Source organism: Embiotoca jacksoni, unplaced genomic scaffold (assembly GCF_022577435.1).
Source record: "Embiotoca jacksoni isolate LCO1_2020_lvr unplaced genomic scaffold, fEmbJac1.0.p SCAF_12, whole genome shotgun sequence".
Classification (NCBI taxonomy): domain Eukaryota; kingdom Metazoa; phylum Chordata; class Actinopteri; family Embiotocidae; genus Embiotoca; species Embiotoca jacksoni.
The window spans coordinates 18,717,459-18,730,913 of record NW_027185252.1 but is presented as its reverse complement, the minus strand read 5'-3'; the positions used below and the strand labels follow the sequence as shown (position 1 = coordinate 18,730,913).

At 45.4% G+C, this 13,455-nt stretch overlaps 1 protein-coding gene across 1 annotated transcript; it reads right to left on the bottom strand.

The window, feature by feature from the left end:
* Window positions 1–315: 315 nt before the first annotated feature.
* On the bottom strand, window positions 316–13,193 carry socs5b (suppressor of cytokine signaling 5b). The gene is made up of 2 exons (XM_069145268.1): window positions 12,787–13,193; window positions 316–6,932 (listed from the first exon to the last, which is right to left on the bottom strand). Exon 2 carries the CDS (start codon window positions 6,911–6,913, stop codon window positions 5,204–5,206), a length of 1,710 nt encoding a protein of 569 aa, XP_069001369.1. The 5' UTR covers window positions 6,914–6,932; window positions 12,787–13,193; the 3' UTR covers window positions 316–5,203.
* Window positions 13,194–13,455: the final 262 nt, after the last annotated feature.

The window sequence follows — 13,455 nt, the reverse complement described above, 5'->3', positions numbered from 1 at the left end:
TTCCAGACAGTATATGCACCACAGATGGGTAAAATGTATTTTTTTCCAATCAGGCTATTACATCTTTCATCATACGTACAATGTTTTTTTTCCTCTCCTAAATCTACGGATTATATGGCAAACATGTGCTACGGTTAATGTCCGATATTTCCCATGGGGAAAACTGGGTTGAGAGGGTCCTGGGACTCCCTGCAATGGGCCTGCCTGAGAATAAGAGGGTGCTGGGAGGAAGAGGGCAGAGAGGTGTCGTTCATAGGAGTCACGGCCAATCACCCCTCACACTCCGCTCTGCGTCGTAATCCCCCCCCCCCCCCCCCCCCCCCCCCGTCTCCACGGGAACCCCTCCGTGTGGCTCCGTCCATACACTAACATACTCCCACGCAACACGCAACACGCACCCAGTCTGCAGCGAGGCGGAGAACACGACTCCATCGACAGCTTACAGCGCCGGAATACTGGTGAAATATTTCAGGACCACCGGCTTTTTATTTTTTCCTCGACACTCACCCGAGTCTCGTCACCGTGAGCTCACACGTGTAAGGCGTCGGCCACAAGTATCCGGACAGTCGGACATTTTCGGCTTCATAGTGCAAAATACTGGTGACCAAAATGACTACCCGGCTCTCTTTCAGTATGTCTGGAGGTGTTAAGGATCCATGCTGGGTGATTAAAGTGGGAACTTTAGACAAATGCAGTCGCCCTGTTTTACATCAACGCAAGGAAACGATGATCCTCAAAATGCAGAGGAGGCGACCAGCGAGGGCCAAAACAGACACTTCCTGACTGGCTGAGTCAGTCACCTGATCGCAGGTGCAGATTCAGACCTTGGAGAACATCACTAATGATGTCTGCTCTTACACGTGTATCACAGAATTCAGCAGGAACTCAATGCCTTTAGTTGTAGAATTGGTTACTAGAAGTGGGTACAACAGTTCCTCCCGTGGTCACCCGACACGGATGCAAACCCTCAGATGTCATTTCAAATACAACAACAATAAATGTCACTGTCCGAATACTTGCAGAGTGCACCGTAGAATACAAATACACAATTAAAGTGCTGTTTACTTAGACAGATCCTTTGCCCTCTCTGCGAGCACGCCGCTGCCACAACAGGAAGCTCCACCTGTCCTCTTGAACTTCAACCTGACGTCACCCTGAACACGACTGAATGGAGATCGGAGGGCGAGACCAACAGAGTTTACTCTCCGCCGCAGTCTCCTCCACATCAGCACAGCGATGTCAGGGATGTGGCCAGATGGGGAGGGAGGGAGAGAGAGAGAGAGAGAGAGAGAGAGAGAAAGAGTGGACGTAATAATAACAAAAAGAAAGGCCTCCCTCAGTCACACAGCAGCCACAAGGCAACACAGAGTGGCCCTTATAGTACCCGCTAAATTTATATCCCAACATGGCGAAGTGAAGCCTGTGCTCAGCGCCTGCGAGCGGGATGGGGCACTGCGAGGAGCTGTATGCCGTTGCTAGGCAGCAGCATGATAGACGGTGAGAAAAGACGGTCTGGTGTCGGATCTGCGTGGGGCTTTCAGATATATATTTCAGTGTGGATGCTAAAGAGTCCTGAAAGCTCAAAGTGCACATGCAAGCAACTCAAAATGTCAGCCTTATTCCCTTCCTCTGAACGCTCACGCCTGCCACTTACAGAATCTGTGATTAACGTTAAATATTCAAGCTTTCAGGGAACAAAGTGCGGGGCAGCGGAAAGTGTTTCACGTGAGGAAATAATTGGTTTTCTTTTCGAGGTGGGAAAAAAACAACTAATATTGGCAGAAAAGAGATTTGAATCCTTATTCTACCGCCGGCATAAGAAATATCTGCCTGATAAATACGGCTGTTTAGCTCTGGTTTAAGGGTGTAGTTGTATTTTGAAACAGCCAGACTCTCCTATATTCGTGTTTTCTAACAAAGAGCGGCCTGAGACTTAAATACCGCAGTGTGGATCCAGCCTTCACTTATTTGTAAAGCTGACATAATTTAGCATCAAGTCTAACACTGCTGAATAAAAAGCTTCCGCCTGCTAAATAATACATGTAGATGTGTGCAGGAGCTTTGGTCACAGACTCGGATATTAACGAGCAGAGATACGACATTTGTTCATGATTTACCCTCAGTGATGGGAGATCAAATTTAACCGAACACACAGACACAGACGCACACAGACACACACACTGAAATACTTGACAGATTAACCTTCCCAGTGATCCTGATCTTATGCGTGTTTCAGCTCCGATAGTTTAGTTTTACACATTACTGGCGGAGCTGTTATCTTCATACTTTGCAATAAATTGAATTCATGTTCCGTCGACGCATTTTCTCTCCAATCCCGAAGGCGCCGCTCTGCTCGTCTCGTCCTCCCACAGTCACGTGTTTTATTTAAAGTTCAACTAATGTCATTTAAAAAAAAAAAAAAAAAAGCCACTTAATGCATATTTACAACTAATTAAGAGGTGGAACAAACACGGCTGATGATGAGTTGGATTTAACACTGATGCCATCAGACGCCGCTGTTAAACATGGTCACAGTGAACCTGAGTCAACCTTCATGTCCTCTCATTCGATCGGTTTTGTGGAGCTGCAGACGAACACCTGCGCACTGACATGTTGCACTGAAACATGCCACAGCAGCACAGCTGGCTTTGGACCCACCGGCAACCTGATACCACCACGCAGTGAGACGGATGCATGCACCGGTGAGTGAGCGCAGATGGAACTAATGTGCGACCTGGTTCAGTCATCTGCCGCCGCTCCGTCAATACAGCGCCGCTAAAATGTTCTCCGTCGTTTAACGTGCAGCATCAGCGAGTTTGGAGCTCGCGCACCTCGTCGTCATCGAGTCTCTCCGGCCTCATTTGCTGCTGAAGCAGTCGCTCCCGGTTTAAATGATAAAGCAGCTGATCACGGAGCAGAACAAATGGTTATCGAAAAGGCACGGACGTTCCACTTCTTTTGTCTTCACGCCGAGACGATAACGGACAGGACAGGCGAGCCGACGGTGTTTCTGCCCCGCGCCACGCAACTAAAGTCAGTCAGCTTGCATAACTAAAGTCGTCAAGGATACGCCAACCTCTCTAAAGTGGAGCGTTGCCGACACTACGCCAGCATCAACTTGTGACTGGAACTGCAGACGGGCCATGAGGGGATTTGTTGAGTTGGAAACTTTTAATATCAAGTCATAAACTCCTCGGAAAAGGCTACACTTTTTTTTTTAACACGACGTTTAGGGGAAAACAAAAAATGAAGGAGGAAACTGGTAGCTGTAGTTCAAATATCATGTGAGGTTAACGGTCCTCCTAATTCATGATCTTTGATTATGTGGAGTTTCTCATGACATCAGCAGATCAACAAGTTTAAAGAGATACTGGCATTCCGAAGTTTTAGCGATTGTCTTCACCGAATACTTATTACATGTTTGTATTCTTTGTAATTGTAAAGTGTATAGGGAAAATGCTGCTTGGTGGTTCTGTACTGTAAATAAATTGACTTATTGATTGACAGGTGGCCCTGAACGCCACTTTACTGGCTCGTTAGCATTTCTTACTGTAACCAAAAGAAGCAAAAAGCTGCACCGCTGCTTCAAATGTCTCAAAGATAAACAACCAGCCTGGGCGTGGACGGTCAAAGCTGTCTGGATGGAAGCTGCCACCAAAAGATGCTGAACTTAAACCCATTTAGACCTGACGCAATATTTGTTTGTATATACCTTTCGGAGCAGGGGGCGCGAGTGTGTTTGAGATGACATCGTTGGACCTTATAGACGGAGCAACGAGGTTGAACATGTGACAGAGGCTGAATCCGAACGTCAACCCTCTGGAGTCCATGCAGACTTCAGCCGACAGTGAACTCTTCACTGTTATCACGAGACTAATTTATAGGCAGCTGATAAGACAGACCGAAAGACCACAATAATAAAAGGCAAATGCAATAATTTCATTAAGTTTAAGCTCTTAAACGTTTGTTATTTCACGTTTCCATCTGCTACAGAAGCTTTAGGTTGAAGCCTTTCCTCAGGTTTGAGGAGGTGGCTTTCAACAAGGCTTCGGGGTTTAGAAGATTTTTAAGGATGCTTCGAGTCGTAATGGGTTAAAGAAGCATGTACCAAACTGAACTAGACAGCAGACAGCCCAAATGTTAACCTATATTTTATACAGGAAGAATTTAACTGCGTTCATTTATGCAAAATAGTTTGCACAGAGTTGTTCTGCCCTGACTGCTCTGACAACTGTAACAATGGCAAGAATTGTCTCACTATTTCCTGACAATCCGTTCTTCGTGTTTCAAAAGCACAGCAGGAATAAAGCTGACATGTTTAGCTTGCTCAGTAAATAGGACACAGTAGACTGATTTATTATTCATCACTCACCTCATCACTCACCATTACTGCTTAAAAGGAGGAACTAGTGTTCTTTAAGGACTAATCTATAGTCCTTAGAAAGCAATTTATTTCCCTGATGTGCTGTCCCGAACTCTATGGACCCTCTCACAATCTGTCCTCATCTCTGGCTGATGCTCATTCATGCAAAGAGATGGCAAAAAATGTGCCTTATGTGGCTCCGTCCATGGGACGAGCTCTGACTGCAAAATACTAATAGCACCTCCAGATGCCCTCTCAACACCCCCCCAACACACACACACACACACACACACACACACACACACACACACACCTTCTCCCAGGAAGGTGCTCCACTAGGTGCTTTGACAAGCTAAGGAAGATTTTTTTTTTTTTTAAAGTAGAGAAAGCACAAAGTGAGCTGTACAACGTAGCCATCTGGGCCTAAATAGCGATTGGGGATGAACGGGGGCATTGGGAGGGCGGGGGGGAGGGGGCGGGGCATGCAGGCAGGTCTACAGGCAGGGTGATGTTGTGGGATCAGGCAGACATTTAGCACAAAGCAGGAGAGGAAAAGACACAAAGCACTGATATTTGTGCCTTCCCTCACTGTCAAAAACAACCTGTTCAACACAAAGACATGTGCTTGCCAGACAGCGTTATACTGAATATAATCATATGTATTTTCTGTGATGTAAGTAATAACTAAAACAAAGATTAGAATGAATCTTGTATAGCTTGTTACACTTAAATTCAATCCCCCACCAGAGAGAAAGCCATGTCAGTAAATTGGCTGGTGAGGAATTTCTTAAGTTCTGTAATCCTCCTGCAGTGTGTGTGCAGGCGATGGGGAAGCCCGCCCTATTTGACCTTGAGTGGCGGTTCCCTCTCCAACCAGCGAACTCGTACTTTCTGTTTATAGTGATACTCCTTGAGGAAGTCCTGCAGCGCAGGGGGCAACGGCAGAGAGCCTATACCATCGTAAGTGGTCCAGCGGCAAATGGCAGCTCGTGCCAGGTGCTGCAGGCCGAAGGGAAAGGTCCGATGGAGAGGCGCTGTTAGCAGCGGTTCAAAAAACATGCAGGCGCTGGGGTCCTTGTAGTGCTCCAGCAGACCGGTGACGGTGGAAGAGTGGAAAACACAAGGGTCGTGAGCGTCAAAGCTGAAGTTGTGGTTCCACTGCTCGATGCGTGCGTGCAGGGACCGATTGTAACGTCGGAAGCTAACAGAGAAGAGGTAGTCCTCCTGGGCCGAGTCACGCAGCAGGAAGGTGCCCTCTGGCCGCCCATCCAGCAGTGCCTCGGCCTCGTAGCGGTCCATTACGCCCCAGTAGCAGGGCAGAGCTGTAATCTGCAGCAGGTCTGGCACCAGGCAATGGATGTAGTCTATCTGGGTGTGAACCTTCCAGGGACCAGGTTGCTGCCGGCTCAGGTGACCGTCCCCAGAGGCATGCCTCTGCTTGGGCCTCCTGGCCTGCAGACATAGGGTGGTGGAATCCTCCTCAGAGTCACAGTCCTGGGCTGATGCTGATGCTGATGCTGATGCTGCAGCCCCCAACACTGGCCCACATCCTCCTGATGATCCAGCACCTACAGAGCTGCCAGGCCCGGAGGCCCGGGTTTCCCCAGAGGCCTCTCCCATGCCAGGAGCCATCTTTGGTCCCAGTTTGTAGAGAGAGGAGCCCGGCACTGAGGCCTCCAGGGTGTGGATCTGTGCATTAGGTGGCGGGTCCACACCTTCCTCGATGCTAAGTCGACGGCGCTCGCGCAGACGTTCCTCCTCGTCCTCGGGAGAGGGGTGGGCCGGGTCGAAGGCATCTAGAAGGGCAGTGGAGGAATGCGGGCTGACTGGTGCTGTGTGTTGTTTGATCAGGTGCCACTTGTGAGCGAGGTCTGAGCCTGGTGGGAAGGGGCAGGTCTCCAGCATGAGCTCCGTCAGGTGAATCTTACGTTTGGAGGTGACAGGGTTCTTCGAAGAGCGCGAGCGTCTGCGAGCCGGCAGGGGTAAGCACAACCCCACCGTTTCACTTAGCCGCTGGCGCAGAGACCGGGCATTCAGACTGCGTCCTCCAGATACAGAGTCGTTCATCTCCTGGATGGAGCTGACTCCGTAGCGCCTCTCCCTCCGGTTCCCACTTCCTCGTAAGCGCCCGGACCGCCTGTCTGCCTCCAGAGAGCTCTGGGTTTTGGTGGAACATGAGTGTTTTTTCTTGCCCCCCCACGGAGCATGACGGGAATAGGAGTCTCTGCGGGCCAGGGGGACACCCCCTGACCCCACCCGCACATCCTCGGTGTCCTTGTCGATGGTGATCTCTACAATCTGTGGGATGTCCGACACGCAGTTGTGATGGCGGCGCCCCGCTGTTACCATTGGCACCGGTAGGAGGCTCCGTGATGGGCTCGAGGCTCCCGATACCTGCGCCTCACCTGAGCTGCCTCCTTGCCCCAGATCCACCACGCAGTGGACGGTATCGGCCTCCACCCTGCTTTCACCGGGTCCTGAACTGTTGTTGTGAAAGAGTGTCTGGCATCTGCTCTTCAGGTTGCTCCACATGTTGCCCACTTTCTTCATTAACAGGAGCCCCTGGGACCTGAAAAGAACAGGAGACAAAGCTGATAAAGCCACAGGTGAAGAACTCTCGCAACGGCACCTGCATTTAACACTGAGTTACAAGCTACATAGGGAATGTCCTACAGTTAAATTCCCCAGCCTTCTGTGTATCTAGTAATTAGACATGGTGAGAGTATAACGGGGCCAAAGTGTCTGAGAGGTGGCTGAGCTTGAGTCGTTGGAACAGCAGAGTTAGGAGTTGCCAGGCAGACGTGCAGGGACACAAGGCCACGGCTATAAATGAACCCAGGATCTGCTCACAGCTGATCTGCTGGTATGTACTGTATTACAGAGCCAGTCTAGACCTGACCAAAAACTTTCCCTGTAACAGCAGCAGCAGCAGACAGGGCACATGTACATGCACATATGCTGCTGATTTATCACTCTGCTAGAATTTGACAGGGATTTGAAGGTAGTCGCACCAGACTGCATTCGAATGATTAACATTTTACAGTGTCACCACAGGTAGGTGGCCCTGCATAGCACGAAGTCTCCAAGGGCTCCATAATGCTGCATTTCCCTTCCTGTTTCTGACGGAGTATCCTCACTTTATGGATTTATTGGGGTACACATGTTGCTACTGGGAGTAAATCAACATAACTGCAGCATACAGTGAGACACCTGAAAAACTAGCAATTATGCAAAATGTCTTCAACAGAACAGCTTTGCAAGTCTTCATACAAATATTTCTGTTCCTTTTTTTCGTAGAAATGAGTTACGTAAAAAGACAACAATGCAACAAAATCCAACATGAAGTTTAAGACATGCTTATCTCCACTGTCAGCTATGACAGTTATGTGATGCAAAGAAAACCAGATTGGCCTTCAGCACGTCTGATTAAGTTGATTTGTTGAGGGCAGTTCTATGTCGATCATAAAATTCCTCATGATGTCTCTGACAGACCACATCATTAAAACAGCCTTCCATATAAACATTATCGATACATGTGACATGTGCTCCATTTCTTTAATTCTCTAAAGGGACCGTGCCAGTAAAAAATAAATAAAAATCCATCGCAACTGCCTTTCCTCCCTGATTCGATCACCTCTGGCTTCCAATGATAAACTGGAAATGATCAGCATCTAAAGCAAAGTAATCCTTCACAGGCTTTCCGGCACCAAATGTCAGTTTAGCAAGCTCACATTTAAGGAACCGTTCCCTGACCGATTCCATCATTGTAACATCTGCATGCTGCAAGTTAATTACACTAAAAACTAAATTGGGTTCAAAGTCCAAATCACTAAGCTGGTTTGTTTGTTTCAAGGGTGCGTTTAAAACCTCATCTGTGCTCTAAACAATGAATCCTATGTCATCACTGCAATCCACTCACTCTTTCTCACTGGAAATACTTATATTTAGCAAGCTGCTCTGTGCTGCGGCCACAACTAGATTACTGAATCATCATCAGTTACGATGCATCTAAATTCAATTTTTTTTTTTTTTATTCATTTTTCCTACAGTATCTGCTTCCATAGTAACCTGGTCATTAATATCAATCGTGGAAAATGGCAGATAATCTTGCTTATACTTTAAATGTTCTTCATTTTTAAATGTTGGCCTTGCAATTGCTTGTCATGTTGCAGTGATGGTTTTTTGAATTACTAATCTGCACCACTGGGCAGAAACCCACCACTGCAAAGATGAAATGCATTCCTTTGTAATTTAGTAATACAATTTGTCAATAACTATTATCAGTTGTTGGTCAAAATACTAATCATTAAACATCTGAAATATAAAATGCATGTTTTTCTAATTGAAGCCATATTTTAATGGAATGAGCAATTATTCAATTTAGAATTTAAAAACAAAAAGTTGTTATTACTTGAATGACATTATGTTGTCACTTAAGATTACCATTAGTCCTTTTGCTCACCCCTGTGTAACATGTGACCTTACTAATGTCCAAAACAATTTTTTTTCATGATTGCTGTCAGCTGATCAGTGCTGCACTAACAAAGAACCACAGACTTCGAATGCTTTTATCAAACGGAACAGGAAAAGGTGGATGCCATAATCGCCTACACTGTGTCCATAGTACAAGCTCTGATACAAGCTCCAATAGTTCCTGATGTTAAGCGAAGTATCCACTGTATAGAGCTACAGTTGCACCATGATGCCTGAATAATATTGTGCCAACTAAGCAAATCTTGGTTAAGCTATACTTAGAGCTGCACATTCAGCAGGTTGATTAATCGATTATGCAATCCAAAACATTTGAGGGTTTCAGCTTCTCAATGTAAGAATCTGCTGCTCCACTCGGCCTTAAAAACTTTACTGCAACTCAACAATGAGACTGAGCCCGATTCACTCACACCTTCCTCCTCCTCCTGCCTCCCATTTATCCAAGAACTGCATGCGTCACACATTCTATTACGCCTCAATTCATTCAAATATGGCGGCCCTTCCTCGTTGTTCCTCCGGCTCATCTTGCAGGCACCCACTGCCTCCCCAGCTCCACCGGGGGTCTCAGGACTCCTTACCGGGGAAGGCTCAGACGCCCTCCTGCAGAGTGCACTGCAAAGATTTGCACAGGCCGCAATCACACACGGTGTGAGTCTGCACTAAAATCTTTGTCAAAACCTGGTAAATAAATGGTTTCATTACGTAGTCATATGGAGAGGTCTCTCGTAGTTGAATTACAATTTAAGTGACTGTTTGATGGCATTGCATTTGTGCTGCGAGATGTGCCATTTTTTGTTTTCTGATGTTTTATAGACTACGTGATTAATCAGTTCCTCCAGAGAATTCTAGTGGTCAAAATATCAATTTAAATTCTATTTTGTAAAGCTACGGCACTTTTAGGACTATAACGGGGGTTTTTTCTGTTCTTCGACTTGCAAATTTGACCAATTGACCAATTTTACAGCAAACTACTAACAAATATTTAGACTTGATCACAAAAATTCACGAGTTTTTTTTAAAGGTAAATCATATCAAAATTATCATTCAAGTCGTAGTATTCTATACATCTTCAAACATACCAGGAATGGCCCTTTTAGTCATAAGTAAGATTTCAGTCTTGTAGCAGGATAGCACACTAATAGACTCACATATAAAATACTTTAAGGTCAAACTGCTCAACTTAAACAGACACTCAAACATTTCATCAAAGGGACAACATGACAACGATTAAGTCAATTCAATTTTAGACGGCAAACAACCGTCACTATAATCAAACTAGGGCAGGAAAATATCTTAATATTATATCAATATTGTGTTATGAGACAAGATATCATCTTTGATCTTGAATATCTGCAGTACATTTTATCTTTAATATTTAAAGGCTATATTTCATCCATTTCATCAGACTAATGACAAGAGTCATTCCAACAATATTGACATGATGTACTTTGTCAAAATATTGGGATATTGTTTTATTTTGTCCACATTGCCCAGCCCCAGTACAAACTAAAACTGTGTGTCCACACCCTGCTGTCTCTTTCCTACAAGATAAACTGGAACTGTGAGACTAAAGTCATATCAGCAGCATCTCGAGAGCCTGGATTTTCCACCCGGGTTGATGTATTTTGCCCATCATCTTGCTAATCAGCTCAAAAATACAAACAATGACAAGTTACAGTTAAGAACAATCATGACTAAATAGGAACAGGTTCTCAAAAACTATTAGTGAAATTATACTACTATTAATTGTCTCCAAGCATAATACCATCTGAACTCTCCACCACATTGCGGACGATACTCCACATGCGCACACTTTGAACAAATAACCACATAACAGTTTGTCTGTCTATTTTAGCCACGTCAACTCTGACACCTTTTCAAAGCTTAACTCTCCATTGATAAAATGTATTCAAGAATTCAAAAGATTGAGCTGACAAGAACAGACATATTCTTTAAGTTGCACAGTGACAACTGGTATTCATAAATTAGTGCTGCAACTAATCCCTTTCCTCATTATTGATTACGTTATCAATTATTTTATTGATCAATTTATTGTTTGGTCTTTAAAGTCAGAAAATAATGAAAAATGTTGATCAGTATTTCCTAAAGCCAACAGTGCAGCCTGAATTGTCTTGTTCTGTCCCATCCAACAAGAACCAGAGAGTTGTCACATTTCAGGAGCTGAAAACAGAGAATGTCTGCATTTTTTTCATGAAAAACAATATTCAGATAGAATTATCAAATATCAAACTAGTTGGTGATACATTTTCTGTTGATCATTTACTTGACGAGTCAATCATTTAAGCTCTACTATGAATCACTACCTTTCAGGTCAGTGCATTTAATTCATGTAAAGACAGTTGTCCAACAACTGTATGTCTGAATAGCCGAACCATGTTATGACTTTGCTGTAATGAAGTTCAACACTTGTCATAATGAGCATACACGTCACCTACAAGGCGACACACAACACAGGGGCATCCCATATTGCAGATTTCTGTCTACAACTATGAATTTTCAGCTCATTTAAAAGTGAGAGTCCTCCTTAACAACTCTATGACTGTTGCTATTGATAACAATGGCCACACCAATAGTGCAAGCCAGTCCACATCCATTTTGAGCTGTCCTGAAACAGAACTAGGCTACTTCTGGTCTCCGGCAGCCCAACACACCCATTCTCCTGGGGATCATACTGATCTAAGAGACGGCTGGAGAGAGGACAAGATTAAGGGAGGACGCCTTCTCTGCTCAGACCAGACCAGAGTTAATGAGATATTTGCAGCGCTTTACATTCTGAAAGATATGCAAGATGGCAGAGAGCCATAAAGGGTCCGTAAATAACTGATACAACACACTGACTCGTACTGCTATCATTTAAATCTGAACAAATATTACAAGTTTTCATAGAAATGTTGATGCGGTAAATGATACATCTTTCTACCCTTTGCAAAACTGACACATAATCGATTAGTGCCTAAAGATAAACCTTTCAAATTGAGGCAGAATATGCATTCATATTCCTGAAACTCAATAATGCATTGTTCTTCAAATGTGCATTAACATGGTGTTTGTATGATAATCATTTTACCCTGGTGTAGCTTTGTTAGTCGCTTACAGTACAAATATAATCAAAAACATGCAGGGCAGTTTAAAACATTTATTAGCCAGCTCAATTGAACATCAAAACCATATCTTAACACGTATTTGAACATAGAAAGAGTCACCCTAACCCGAACACCTTCATTTATCCTACAGTTCAACGCTGTCCCACGTTTCAATGTAACCTGGTCACAGATGAACGTGTACAGCAGCTCTACTAATGTGAGCTCCCACGAAAGACCACAAGGATGTTTGACCCTTTTTGTCAATAGACGCCACGACTGTGGAGCTCTAAGGTTTTCCTGGCTGCTCTAGAGGAGCTGTTGAGGGCCTTTGAGGGTTGTGGAGGCCCCACTTTTCTCTGGTCGCAGCCAAGTTAGCCGACTTGCTAACCCGTTAACGACCCACAGCCAGCCTCACCACACCGTTAAATGAGCCTACAGACGCGAAGGTAAACGTTATCCAAGCTTACATGTGCCAAGCTTGCTTTGGTAACTCCCGTCAGATGTATAATATTTGACAGAAACAAGTTTGAAATATCTCAAGTGTTAGTTGGCAACAGATATCGTTAAGTTACGGGTCAGGCTTACGAGCTGTCAGAAATGCTAACTGTTAGCATTCCCCAGAATGGGTTTCTAGCGTTCGGGTTAGCTTTGGCTAACTGACTGGCTAGCGGCTGTTAGCATGTTAGCTTCTGAAAGAAATCGACAATTTTTTAATTTTTTTTTTTTACAAATGAAGCAGGTGGTGGTGGTGTGATGCTTGGAGGTGCCGAGTAGACACACGAGACATGCTGGTCAAGTAATAGTTTGTTTCTGGAATTCATATCTTACCCGTGTGCCTTCTGAAAGGCTTTATTCAACTGCTCTCTTTGTCTGCAAAAAATGGCTATTAAGAGAAGTCAGGCATAGATCCCCCTTGCGGACCACGGTGTCGGATGAAAGCACTGAAGGTACACGGAGACGTGATGGTACCATCCCGAATATTTAGGGAAAAAAAAATGTGTGGTTTTTTTGTTTTTTTAAAACAGGTCAAAATGATTTAAAAGCCAAGGCATTCTTCGAGCGCCGCGGGAGCCCGTTCTTCATCATGGTGGGGGTCTTCTTTTCTGCCCTGGTCGCTGCTGCTTCCAGCAACCAATACGACGGCGGTCTCAGCAGACACGGAGCCGGAGAGGCGGACAGCGCTCGACGTGAGGGAGCCCGACCGACCGACCGACCGACCGACAGCGCCTCGGTCCAATGGAGCGAAGGGAAAGCACGAGCACTTCCGACGGAGCACGCGGATAGGGAATGCCCCGGAGCAGGCTCCTCGTGACGGGCGTCTCGTGTCACCAATGAGCGGAGAGAGGAGGACGGGATCCTCCGCTGGCTGCGACTTGGAAACGTGGAGAGGTGAAGTGATGCTGGTTGGTGTCCCGGTCGGGCCGGACCACTGGCTCAGTGAAGTCAGGAGGGTGAGAAAGCCAACTCTGGCCGTGAAGTGAATGAAACCACAGGACA

Bases quoted from the DNA above. Each gene is read 5' to 3' on its own strand.
- socs5b (XM_069145268.1), bottom strand. From the start codon at position 6,913: ATGAAGAAAGTGGGCAACATGTGGAGCAACCTGAAGAGCAGATGCCAG.